At 43.7% G+C, this 14013-nt stretch overlaps 2 protein-coding genes across 3 annotated transcripts in view; one reads left to right on the plus strand and one right to left on the minus strand.

Annotated features, from left to right (window-relative positions):
• Positions 1 to 14013, plus strand: part of LOC131690772 (transcription elongation factor SPT6) — a 752894-nt gene that overhangs the window by 716680 nt on the left and 22201 nt on the right. The gene's annotated exons all lie outside the window — the stretch shown is intronic.
• On the minus strand, positions 7229 to 8110 carry LOC131696421 (uncharacterized). Its single transcript, XM_058984962.1, has one exon. It carries the CDS (start codon positions 8108 to 8110, stop codon positions 7229 to 7231), a length of 882 nt encoding a protein of 293 aa, XP_058840945.1.

The following is a 14013-nucleotide window of genomic DNA, read 5'->3' on the forward strand; positions in this document are numbered from 1 at the left end:
GCAATGCTATCCTGCATCAGGAGATTGTTGGAATAAATTATCCTTCGACGTCTCAACAATTGGGTTGAGGCGAACGGCTGGCTCACAGATGCTCAATTTAGTTTTCGGAGAGGAAAGGGAACGAATGATTGCCTGGCGCTACTTTCGTCAGAAATCTAACTTGCTTACGCAAAAAAGAACCAGTGGCGTCTGTGTCCTTAGACATAAAAGGAGCATTCGACTCAGTCTCCATTGATGTTCTCTCGGAGAAACTGCATCAATGTGGTCTTTCACCGATGTTAAAAAATTATTTATACAATTTATTGTCAGAAAAGCACATGCATTTTTCATATGGAAATTTGGCGACATTCAGAATAAGTTACATGGGCCTCCCACATGGCTCTTGTCTAATACTACGTTCACACTAGGAGTTAAAACATGTTTTAACGCTATCTTGATGACATATTTCTTGTTGCTAATTATTATAACATGTTTTAACTCTGTAGTGTGAACGTAGTATAAGCCCCCTTCTCTATAATTTTTACGTGAATGTCATCGATAATTATATTGTCAGCATATGCACTCTAAGACAACTTGCAGATGATGGTGTGGTTTCTGCCACGGGACTATAAGCTATAAATTTATAACAACCATTGCAAGATAGCTTGGATAATTTATCAATTTGGGCTTTAAAGCTTGGCATCGATTTCACAACGGAGAAAACAGAGTTGGTCGTTTTCTCAAGAAAGCGTTATCCAGCTCATCTTCAGCTTCAGTTGGTTGGTAGAATGATAGCCTGACTTTCAAATTCCTCGGAATTTGGTTCGATTCTCACTTTGGCAATAGCTTGGCTCCTCTCACACTTTCGTTCGCAGCAACAGCGTTCGTGTAGAAGCGCTGAGCGGCAGGCGTGGAGGTGTATTCGTTCGCCCCGCTTATCTTCTCTCCTGACGATGCTTCTGCGGGGAAGAAAACCTTCGAGAAACGCTTTTTCGAGTCATCCCACTTCATGAATCTATTTCCTTCGATGTACTCCATAATGTCCGACGATCCTTTGGTACCGTTTTCCAACGAATAAACGCGTAAAAAATGTCCTGAAATAACAGCAATTTACGAAAGAGTTATTAACTTCACACGCGACGAACCGACCTCCATTCATTGAAAGCTGTAAACATGAAGTAAAATACGCTGCTACACAGCGGTGCTTTCCGAGCCCCAGCTCGACCGCAATGACATCAACCGCGCTCTCTGTTTACTTGGCTGATCAGCTGTTCTTTAGAAAACTGATCAGCAACTGCAAACAAAGAACGCAGCAAATGTCACTCGGTTCGAGCAGAGGCTCGGAAGCACCGCTATGTAACACAGCGTATTTTGCTTTCGTTCCACTTTCCGAATAGAGATACTACTAAAATCGATCATCACCATGACCGAGTTGATAATTCTTGATGCTAAAATGGTCAGGCGCGTCCAAAAATTTTCATTTTGTTCTTCCATTGGTCATATCGCGATTTGAAAAATTATGATTTAATGTGTCGCATGATGGATGAATTGGTCCTCCGGAATCGGACACTAGAGTTGCGGAACTGATGCTGAAATAGCCATAAGTGCCCAAAATTTCATCTTTGCTCTTCCGTCAGTCTTATTTCATCGAATATGATTTGACGTGTCACATGATGAAAATCTGAACAGATCCTCTGGAACCGGACACCGGAGCTCCGGAGCTGGTGTTGGAATGGCCATGTGTATCCAAAATGGCTCTTTTCTTCTCCGTCACTTATTTCGTCGGGAAAATGTGATTTGATATGTCGCATGATGGAATGATCTAATGAAATGATCTACAAATCGGAATTGTTCCACCGTAACCGGACACCGGAGCTGCGGGACCGATGTTTAAATTATCATATGTATCCAAAGTTGCATCTTTCCTCTTCTATCAGTCTTATTTCATCGAAAAAATGTGATTTGATGTGTTTTTTTTATACAATGGAGAATACATTTACGTACTAACCCAGTACACGTGCTATTAGTAGATGCCAAGCTACCACACGGGGTGTACTGGGGGTGTGTCGGGCTCTCATGGTGACGCCGCCGTTAATACCGACTAAACTCCATTGGGCTCCGCCATTGTTCCCCCCAGGGACTACCTCTCGGTGTTACTTCTAGGGGGATGGCTGTACTTGATGTACTCACTAACTCTCGCTCACGCGTTCATACGTCCTGTATGAGGCTTACTTGGGTGCTCTCTCTGTCACACCTTGATTTACTCTCTAACACTCCACATGAGGCTTACTTTTGTGCTCACCTTTTTCGTTCCTTGCAAGGCTGACTTGTGTGCTCACTTTTTTCATTCCTTGCTAGGCTTACTTTTGTGCTATCCTCTAACGTACCATGTGAGGCTGACTTGGATGCTCACCCTATCACCTGGTTCACTCTCAATCGTACCACTCTATTACACCCCTGGCATACCATGTGGGACATTTTTCTTAGGCCCCACTTCTGGCATACTATGTGAGGCTTACTTGGGTGCTTACCGTTTTCATACCTTGTGAGGCTGACTTTTGTGCTCACCCTTAACATACCGTGTGAGACTGACTTGGATGCTCACCCTTTCGCTCCTCTGCCACGCTACGAGGCTTCGATAGCTAAGTCCCAACATATTATATACGTCTACACACTCGCTCTTCTGCCTTGCTTCGGGGTGGCTGGGTTTACCCCTTACGCGGTTGCCAGTCGCTGCGCCAAACCTGCCTCAGCATGAACAGACCATTCACTCACTTTTCTGCGCTTGGCCTTTTTTGCTCCAACTAACCAGTCACTAGTTAGTCGTGCACACGTCTGCTGCTCGGTGCGCCAAATTCCCTGTAGCCTACAGGCAATCTGGGTGGTAGCAGCCGAGACTGCGTTCCGCTTCTCCACCGATTGACACATCCGCTGAATAAGGGTATAAGGGGTTGTGTCCCAGCCGCAGACGTCGAGCATTGCTCTTCTTTCGACGTTGAAACGAGGACATACGAACAGTATGTGTTCGGCAGTTTCATCTACACCTGGGCAGTCCGGGCAGACTGGGACCTCCGCGTGCCCGAACCTGTGGAGGTACTGACGGAAACAGCCATGGCCTGACAGGAATTGTGTCAGGTGGAAGTGAACTTCCCCATGGGGTCTTCCCACCCAGCTCGATATGCTAGGTATCAGCCGGTGGGTCCACCTACCTTACGAAGAGTTATCCCACTCACGCTGCCATCTGGCGTCCGAGGTCACCCTGGTGCGCTCGCGGGATTCTCTATTTCCACGTAGCTCGAAGCACTCCTCATCTTTCCGGATGACCAGCCCGGCTGGCATCATTTGTATTTTGTATTTGTATTTAAAATTTGTGTTCATCTGACACTAAGTCTTAATGAACTAAACTAAAAATAATTAACCTAATGTAACAGCAAACGGTGACGAAATTGTGATGAATTATAATTGAGGTCAAAGTGCTCGGCAAGCTCGTTGAAGCGACGAACCATCGCCAAAATCGGACTATTAGCAGCGTAGTTGGTGTTTCGCATTTCGATGTGTAGTAATGTCCGAGGGCGAAGAACACGGGTTGGGGCGTAGAGGTTGATTTGTCCAAGGAGATCGGGAACATCATACTCAGCCAACAGAAGCTTTGATATGAAAATGGCCTGCGAAGTATGTCTACGTTCTTGCAAAGTATGTAGTCCTAATAGTCTGCAACGGTTCTCATATGGTGGCAGGTTCAACGGATCATTCCAAGGCAATTGACGTAAAGCATATCGTATAAATTTGCGCTGGACAGCTTCAATTCTTTCACTCCACGTTGCATGATAAGGGCACCAGACGATGTTTGCAAATTCCAACAGCGAGCGCACCAGTGAGCAATATAAAGCCTTGAAACACAGAGGATCCCGGAATTCGCTAGAAATTTTGAACATAAAACCTAGAAGTCGATTTGCTTTGTCGATGGTCGCTGACAGGTGATTGGTATAAGTTAGCCTTTCATCGAGAATAACACCTAGATCTTTTACGTGGTCAACGCGTTGCAGCTGAGTTCCGGCTATGTTGTAGTTAAAATTAAGCATGTCTCTTGTACGATGAAAACTGATGACAAAACATTTCGTAACACAAAGGATCAACATGTTTCTTTGACACCAATTGTAAAATGTATCAATGAGACACTGTAACTCACGGCAATCGGCTTCATTCCTTATCACAAGAAATATCTTCAAGTCATCGGCGAAAAACAGTTTCCCTCCACGCATTCGAACAAAGACCGCATCATTCACGAACAATGAAAATAGTAATGGACCTAGTGTACTACCTTGGGGATCTCCGGAATTATTGCAAAAAGATTCAGACACGTTGTCGCCAATTTGCACGACGCACTCGCGGTGAACAAGGTAGGATCGAAGCCAGTGGCAGAAACTCGAGGTACATCCTAGTTTATCAAGCTTTGCAAGCAGTATCTCATGGTTGACTGTGTCGAAAGCGGCCTTAAGATCTGTGTAGACCGTGTCCACCTGGAGTTTCCTGGATATGTTTTCAATGCAAAACGATGTGAAGCTAACTAAATTCGTCTCAACCGATCGACCAGGGAAGAATCCGTGCTGACAAGGGCTTATGTAATGTTTACTAGCAAAAAACAGCACCTCGTTGATAAGCGCTTCGAAGATTTTCGACTCAACTCTCAGCGAAGTGATTCCCCGGTAGTTCACGATGTTGCTTTTGTCATTTTTCTTGTGAACCGGAAACATAACTGAAAACTTCCAATCATCGGGAAATTTTTGCTGCTGAAGCGACATATTGAAAAGGTGCGTCAGTGGGATCGCTAAGATATCGGAACATTTTTTCAGAACAGCAGACGGCATAGCACTTTGTCCTGGAGCATAAGACGATTTTGTTTTCCGTATTGCAGAGAGAACCGATTGTACTGAAATAGTGAATTCATCCATATCCACTGCCCCAATGGGAACATCACGGGTCGCGTTTTCGAGCTCGACGGCAGATGGCACATCAGTCGTGAAGACACTTGAAAAGTAGCTGGCAAATAGGGAGCATTTTTCCGCCGTTGTAGTCGCTACTTCGCCATTGTAGACCATCCTAGACGGAAGACCCGTTTCCTTTCTCTTCGTTTTAACAAAAGCCCAGAATCCCTTCGGATTTCCTCGTAAGTTTTGTTGGATGCGGTTCACATATCCTTTGTACAGCAATTTATTGTAACAGCGGTACTCATTACTGGCGAGTGCGAAAAAGCGCTTGAGAATAGGGCATTGACGATTTGTGTACGCACGTAGGGCTTTGGCGCGGGTGCGTTTCAGATTCCGAAGCATGGTGTTAGACCATGGAGGCTTCTTGGGAGGTTGATATTCTGGCACGGATTTTTCAACACAGTCAATGAGTAATCGGTTATAGAGATCGACTGCAGCATTTACATCAACTTGATCAAGTAGTACACTCCAGTCAATCAGCGATAGGGTGCGACGTAATGCTGCTAAATCAGTTTTGCGAAAATTACGACGATTCACAGCTAAAGCTTCTTCATATTGTGGTGAACTAATTATGGAAATGGATATTTCCAATGCGGGATGATAGTTATCCAAAGGAACGATAACACTGGAAGCTTCACTCACAGAACACTCAGGCAAAGCATTCTCATTGACGAACACAAGGTCAAGAAAACGGGATTGATGGTTGGAAATCGTGCTTACTTGATTTAGTCCGTGAAAAGCCATCCCGTCCAGAAGTAAGCGGCTGGCAGGATTTGTTGTCGAGGATAACGGGTTAGGGTAAGCGTATCCACGTCCAGAAGAAACCCACATCAGTCCTGGTTGGTTGAAATCGCCAAGAACTATTATCACATCGTTTGCATCTGCCTGAGAAGAAGCATGTTCTATAGAGTCGAGGTGGAGCTGCGTAATAGTGCAGTCAAGTCGCTTTTCTGGAGGAATGTAAACAGCTCCAATAAAATAGCTCTTCGTCTGCGTAGTAATCTTCGTCCAAACAACTTCAATGCTTGATGAACTATCTACACCAAATTCACAGGAGGCTAGTGCAGAAGAAACAGCGATCAAAACTCCCCCGCCGCGACCATGAACACTGTTATGTGCGCTTCGATCCGCACGATAAACCGCATAAGAATCCCCGAAGAGCTGCATCGATGTAATACGATCATCAAGCCAAGTTTCCGTCAGAACATAAATATCGTAGTCGCCGTCAAGAGCAGCCAAGTACAAGTCCTCGATTTTCGTCCTTAGCCCTCTGACGTTTTGGTAGTATAGCCGTAAATCGTCAGTGCCACGTGGCAATTGTGCCGACATGCTGAAGGGGCGTGATGTACCCGATGGCATGCTAGAAACCAAAAGGTTTTCAGGAAGCGGATCGTCATTTAAAGCAAAATACTCGCCTGGGAAGGGAGTTCGAAAGACCCCCTCACGACCTCCGAACGCAGGGCCGGGACGACTGAGCTGGTCGCTGGCTGGTAGCACGACTGCGTCGGAGCGCTCGGGGGCTTCCGTAGTACGGTATAACAGGCGTCCCGGTGATGGCTGCGCAGCGTGAATTTTTTTGTGCAGTCTCGGCGATGGCGGCGAAATTATTCTTCGGCCAAACAACAGCAAATCGTCGGAACGAGTTGTACCCGATGGCATGCTAGAAACCAGAAGGTTTTCAGGAAGCGGATCGTCATTTAAAGCAAAATACTCGCCTGGGAAGGGAGTTCGGAAGACCCCCTCACGACCTCCGAACGCAGGGCCGGGACGACTGAGCTGGTCGCTGGCTGGTAGCACGACTGCGTCGGAGCGCTCGGGGGCTTCCGTAGTACGGTATAACAGGCGTCCCGGTGATGGCAGCGCAACTTGAATTTGTTTGTGTAGTCTCGGCGATGGCGGCGAAATTATTCTTCGTCCAAACAACAGCAAATCGTCGGAACGAGTTGTACCCGATGTCATGCTAGAAACCAGAAGGTTTACAGGAAGCGGATCGTCATTTAAAGCAAAATACTCGCCTGGGAAGGGAGTTCGGAAGACCCCCTCACGACCTCCGAACGCAGGGCCGGGATGACTGAGCTGGTCGCTGGCTGGTAGCACGACTGCGTCGGAGCGCTCGGGGGCTTCCGTAGTACGGTATAACAGGCGTCCCGGTGATGGCAGCGCAACTTGAATTTGTTTGTGCAGTCTCGGCGATGGCGGCGAAATTATTCTTCGTTCAAACAACAGCAAATTGTCGGACATGCGTCCCGATGGTGGTTGAATTATTCCGTCATAGTTGATTGAACTGATGATGGTGAAGCAGGCTGATGAGTATCGGCCTGAACTGGCGACTGATCTGGCTGCGGATAGAGGGGTTTCCAAAAATTTCCAGCTGATACGGTGCGATTGCTCTTGAATTCGCGGAAAAGAATTCCTTCGGGCCATGTTGAAGCAGATAGGGCTCGCGCCTTGAGCTCAGGTTTGATTCCAACTTTAAACGAGATGAAATTCATTGTGCTTACGTCACGATCCTTTGCAACAAGTCTAACGACTTCCACGTCATCGGTGATAAGACGCTGTTTCGCCAAAATGGAAATTTGGTCAACAGAAACATCGCGTGCAATACGTGAAAGGTAAAGCCAAAACTTCGGTGTACGATCAGCTACTGTTATCGTGCCAAGAGATGGTGAAACAGGCATACCAGTACCACGTAATAGAGATGAGACATTAGATTTAGCCCCATCTTTATTCGGGAAAAGACGGCGAGCTTTGTTACGACTGGCTTCGGCAAATGGACGTTGAGTAGTCTTCGGTGTCAATGAATTAGAATTTATAAGGGCCGTAAAATTCGAACGAATCTCCAACTTCAACTCAGTTAGTATTTCACCCTTAAGTTGTTCGACAATTTGGTTGTGTGCACCTAACACCTCTTCCTGTCCAACCTCATAGGCAGCTCTTACAGCTTGTCGATGACGCTTATCGGACATCAGATTAGTGCAGGATTTGCATAGCCAAAATATCTGCTTATTATTTAAAACATCGTCAAAGCAGTTTTCGGCAATCCCGCTGCATTTGGGATGAAAAGTAGCATTGCAAAATCCACGACAGGAGATGTGCGTTCCCGCAATATCATTTGCACACGAGTGGCACAGCAGCGTATTCATTTTCATTCAATCACACCACACAAAGCCGAACTGTTGTGATTGCACGATTCTACGAACAATGCCGCTCCACAAGCTACTGCTGTCTCGTAAATGAGCGGGTTGATAGGGCAGCAATAAAATTGATTTTCACGGTAAATTAAATTGTTTCTTAACGGATAATACTATCTTCGATTGACCTTCGTCACCTCACGGGATCGTAACACAAATAACAAGCGTAAACTAAACACGAAACACGTTAAAAATCAAAAAGAATATGGGAGCGTTGTTTACTCAACTCAACACATTTCTATTGAAGCAAACCGAATAAATAAAACATCGTTCCAGTTTCGGCGTGTTGTAACCCTCAAACGATACAAAACTCTACAAACATGCTCGCTATCACGCAGGATGCATCGTGTGATACCGTTCGGTAGGCAGATATTGTTCGCGCCTCTGTTCAGCGCTAATCACTGCCAAATAAAATTGTCCACACCATTTCATTATTATCGAGCAACATCTCCAACTAGCAAGAACATTCTCGAATGAACGCCAAATATTCCTTTCGCGCACGATCATCTCACACACAGCAGTAGCAACAACAATAGCAGCAGCAGCGATACGCGCGGCAATGCATCATTCTCAACAAGCGTGAATGAGCCAAATATACAATCGCCCGATGCGGAAAGGAGACGAAGAACAATTGATGTGTGACATGGCATCGACAAGCATCGCGGATGAGCCACGCGTTTCTAGAACGTGTGGCGTGTAATATAAATACGAACGTTCGGCGCATCGCAGCAATCAGTTTTATTTCGACAAGTAATGTGTTAAGTGTGATTAAAGAGATATTCCAAATAAAGTGTAAAGTGTGAAACAGTGCTTTTTGGTCTAATCACATCACATCCAGCAGCAAGTGGTTTTCCACAATACAGTCCACATAAGTTGTTTGCGGTTTGTTTTGAGTGGTCCATCCAAGAGTTTTATTTGTCTGCGGACAAGTGTGAACATAGCCAGCCACCAACAGCAAGCTGCAAATTTCCTACACCAAGGGCCACCCCTAGGCCCGAACATTGGTCCTTCGAACCGGATAGGAAATCCGTTGTCCCTGTTGCCACCGTGACTTCTGGTGTGATTAGTGAGTGAAAAAACCTGTTTTAATCCACCTAGCGGTGCAATTGTGCCTTTCTCATTTCTCTAAACTATGGCACGGAGGCTTTTTATGTTCAACATAATTGTGGAAATGTCCATTACATTCTTAGTACACTTTGCACTTATACACAATGGCATGCCAGCAACGAACTTGATGAGCTACGTGTCGACGGTGAAACACTTGAAACAAAAAAATATCATACTCCATTAGCCTAATCAGCATTAGATCAATGTTATCTGCTTGCTAACTCATCATGCGGGGATGGGTATGTGAGGAGGGCGAAAGTCCCATGAACGAACGACTCCCCAGCTTAAATTGGTATGCTTTGTGATATAGTGGTGGTTTAAAGATGATGGGGTTGAAAGGGAGGGGTATGAGGGCTGGATGGGGTGGTGGTCTGAGGGGTGATTTAAGGAGATTTTTAAAGGAGGGGAGTGAACAGTAGAGGGGGGTGTAACCCCTCTCCGTAAACCATCAACTACGCCCCTGTTAAAATCCAGAAACCTTATGCGAGTCGAAAAAAAAAATTAGGTTGACATTTTTCAGAGTGATTGCATAACCTTTCTATATGAGAAAGGCAAAAATGTGCAAAATCCAAAAAAGTGAATCTTCGTCAAATTTTTTTCGTGTTTGCATCAAATCTCGACGTTTTATGCACCTTGAACACATTTAGCATCAAAAATAAAAATTCTATTTTTAATTTTTCCTATAGTTTTTATGAGAAATTTCTGTGTGGCCGCACTCTGAAACCCGTAATTCCGGAACCAGAATTCCGATCGATCCAAAATTCAATAGCAGCCGATGGGAAGGTTGGACCTTTCATTTGAGACTAAGTTTGGGCAAATCGGTCCAGCCATCTCTGAGAAAAATGAGTGACATTATTTGACCCATACGCACATACATACACACACACATACACACACATACACACACATACATACACACATACACACACACATACAGACTTTTTCCGATCTCGACGAACTGAGTCGAATGGGATATGACACTCGGCCCTCCGGGCCGGGATTAGGTTGACATTTTTCAGAGTGATTGCATAACCTTTCTATATGAGAAAGGCAAAAATGTGCAAAATCCAAAAAAGTGAATCTTCGTCAAATTTTTTTCGTGTTTGCATCAAATCTCGACGTTTTATGCACCTTGAATACATTTAGCATCAAAAATAAAAATTCTATTTTTAATTTTTTTTTTTTTCATACGTTTATTTGACACGGCATTTGCAATAGCTTTTTACGCCAGTTTCTTTTTTTACATAGCACGTTACAAAAATCCTTAAGACTAATTTTAACTATACTAGTACTTTGTCTAAAACTAACACTGAAATCACTTTATTGTTTGCTTTTTTCCTTACATTGTTGTATTTCATACTGATCTAGTATTTTCGGGTGTATTTATTTACTTTTTTTTCTGTTATTGTCTAAATTTAAAAACTAAATATTCTAGGTTCCTTTAATTGGTGAATGATTAGCCTTGGATGAGAGTATGAGGAGATGAATTTAATTAAATTTTGACAGACGCTGTTTTTAGAAAATGATAGATAAGTTCCATGTATAGAGGATCGCGATACGCCAGGATGTCTCTAACAGGAACATGGATTGGTCTTCCTCGGACTTGTAAAGAATCTACTAATTGTGATCTGGCTTCACGATATTCAGTGCAGGACCAAACAACATGCTCAATGTCATGGTAACCTTCTCCACAAGCACAATGATTACCCTCAGCGAGCCCAATACGACGGAGATGCGCATCTAAAGTATAATGATTGGACATGAGCCTAGACATCACACGGATGAAGTCCCGACTTACATCCAATCCTTTGAACCATGCCTTCGTTGATACTTTAGGGGTAATTGAGTGTAGCCATCGTCCCATATCTCCATTGTCCCAAGATGTTTGCCAACTAGCAAGTGTCCTCTGTCGAGAAGCGCTATAAAATTCATTGTAAGCGATGGGTCTTTCATATATTTCACCATCTAGTGCACCAATCTTGGCTAAATTATCAGCTTTCTCATTGCCCGCAATAGAGCAATGGGCGGGGAGCCACACTAGGGTAAATTTATAACATTTTCTTGTCAGGTTACTCAGAGATTCTCGTATCTTCCCCAAAAAGAATGGATCGTGATTATCAATCCTCTTTGAGCGTAGAGCTGCAATTGTGCTGAGACTATCAGTGAGGATAAAGTAATGGTTCGGGGGTAAAGTATTAATTATTTGCAAACTATAGTGAACTGCTGCTAGTTCCGCTATATAAACAGAGGCGGGTTCTGCAAGTTTGAGAGAAATTGAAAAATTATTGTTGAAAATACCGAAACCAGTGGCCTCACTGATTCGTGACCCATCAGTGTAAAACATTTTAAGGCAGTCTATGTGTTGATATTTACTTGTGAATATTTTAGGGATCTCCCGCGAGCGTAGATGATCCGGAATTCCACGAATCTCTGCTTGCATGGACGTGTCGAAGAATAAAGTGGATTCAGGAATATCTAGTATATTGACGTATGTGGGAACATACCTAGCAGGCGTTATTTCTTGTGACATGTGATTGAAATACACTGTCATGAATCTGGTTTGGGGTTGAAGCTCGACAAGTCTTTCAAAATTTTCAATTACCAGTGGGTTCATAACCTCACATCGAATAAGTAAACTAGAAGAAAGATCCCAGAATCGGTCTTTTAAAGGAAGAACTCCCGCTAGTACTTCAAGACTCATCGTATGGGTCGACTGCATGCAACCTAAGGCAATTCGTAAACAGCGATACTGTATCCGTTCCAGTTTAATAATGTGAGTGTTCGCAGCTGAACGGAAACAGATGCACCCATATTCCATTACTGAAAGTATTGTTGTTTGATACAATCTTATCATGTCACTTGGATGAGAACCCCACCATGATCCAGTTATTGTTCGCAGAAAATTTATCCTTTGTTGGCATTTCGTTATTAGATACCTAATGTGGCCTCCCCATGTGCCTTTAGAATCGAACCAAATTCCAAGGTATTTAAAAGTCAGGACTTGGGCTATCGTTCTACCAACCAACTGAAGCTGAAGCTGAGCTGGATCACGCTTCCTTGAAAAAACAACCAACTCTGTTTTCTCCGTAGAGAAATCGATGCCTAACTTCAAAGCCCAACTTGATAAATTATCCAAACTATCTTGCAGTGGTTGTTGTAAATTTAAGGCTTTTGGTCCTGTAACAGAAACCACGCCATCATCTGCAAGTTGTCTTAGAGTGCATGGGCTGACAATACAATTATCAATATCATTCACGTAAAAATTGTAGAGAAGGGGGCTTAAACAAGAACCTTGTGGGAGGCCCATGTAACTTATTCTGAATGTTGCCAAATCGCCATATGAAAAATGCATGTGCTTTTCTGACAATAAGTTGTATAAATAATTATTTAATATTGGTGAAAGACCACATTGATGTAGTTTCTCTGAGAGAACATCAATGGAAACAGAGTCGAATGCTCCTTTTATGTCTAAGAACACAGACGCCATTTGTTCTTTTTTTGCATAAGCTAGTTGGATTTCTGACGAAAGTAGCGCCAGACAATCATTCGTTCCCTTTCCCCTCCGAAAACCAAACTGGGTATCTGATAGCAAGCCGTTCGCCTCAACCCAATTGTCGAGACGTCGTAGGATAATTTTTTCCAACAATTTCCTGATGCAGGATAACATTGCAATCGGTCGATACGAGTTATGATCGGAGGCTGGTTTTCCCGGTTTTGGAATAGCGATAACTCTCACTTGTCTCCAGTCGTGCGGGACAATGTTCTGCTCAAGAAGCTTATTGAATAAATTCAACAAGCGTCTTTTTGCTAGGTCAGGCAGATTCTTCACCAAGTTGAATTTAATTCTGTCTAGTCCCGGAGCATTATTGTTGCATGAGAGGAGTGCAATTGAGAATTCCATCATTGTCAAAGGCGAATCTATGAAATCGTTACTTGTGGGAGCATCGCGAGTGATTTTCTGCGCAGGAGCAGAATCGGGACAAATTTTCTTGGCAAAATTAAATATCCAACGATTCGAAAAATCTTCGCTTTCATTAGTCACGTTTCGATTCCTCATTCTTCTGGCTGTGTTCCAAAGAGTACTCATTGATGTTTCTCTTGACAAGCCATTAACGAAGTGTCTCCAATAACTAGATTTTTTGGCACGACGTATACTGTCAAATTTGTTTTGCAAAATGAAATAATTTTCAAAGTTCTCACGTATACCCCCTTTCTGTTTCATAATTTCTTTGTAGGCAACTTGTTTAGCTTCATATGCATCAGAGCACTCTTTGTCCCACCAAGGATTAGGGGGCCGTCTATTTATTGTCATTCCAGGATTGCATTTCGTTTGGGCTTGTTCTGCTGCTTCAATAATTAAACCCGCTAGGAATTCATATTCTTCGGTAGGGGGTAGCTCTTCTGTCGAAGCAAGAGAAGTGGAAATTAATGTTTCGTATGTTTTCCAATCAATATTTCGTGTTAAGTCATAAGGAACATTGATTGAATTCGTAAGGCCTAATTCACTGTTAATTGAAACAACGATTGGCAAATGATCGCTACCGTGAGGATCAGGTACAACCTTCCACGTGCAGTCTAACCGAAGTGATGTCGAGCACAGAGATAGATCTAATGCACTTGGACGTGCAGGAGGTCTGGGGATGCGTGTTGTTTCGCCAGTATTTAAAACTGTCATATTAAATTCGTCACAAACATTGTAAATCAAAGAGGATCGATTATCATTGTAGAGGGAACCCCACAATACTCCG

Source organism: Topomyia yanbarensis, chromosome 1 (genome assembly GCF_030247195.1).
Source record: "Topomyia yanbarensis strain Yona2022 chromosome 1, ASM3024719v1, whole genome shotgun sequence".
Taxonomy (NCBI): domain Eukaryota; kingdom Metazoa; phylum Arthropoda; class Insecta; order Diptera; family Culicidae; genus Topomyia; species Topomyia yanbarensis.

Excerpts from the sequence above, each read along its gene's own strand:
- LOC131696421 (XM_058984962.1), bottom strand. The coding sequence starts at position 8,110 with ATGAATACGCTGCTGTGCCACTCGTGTGCAAATGATATTGCGGGAACG.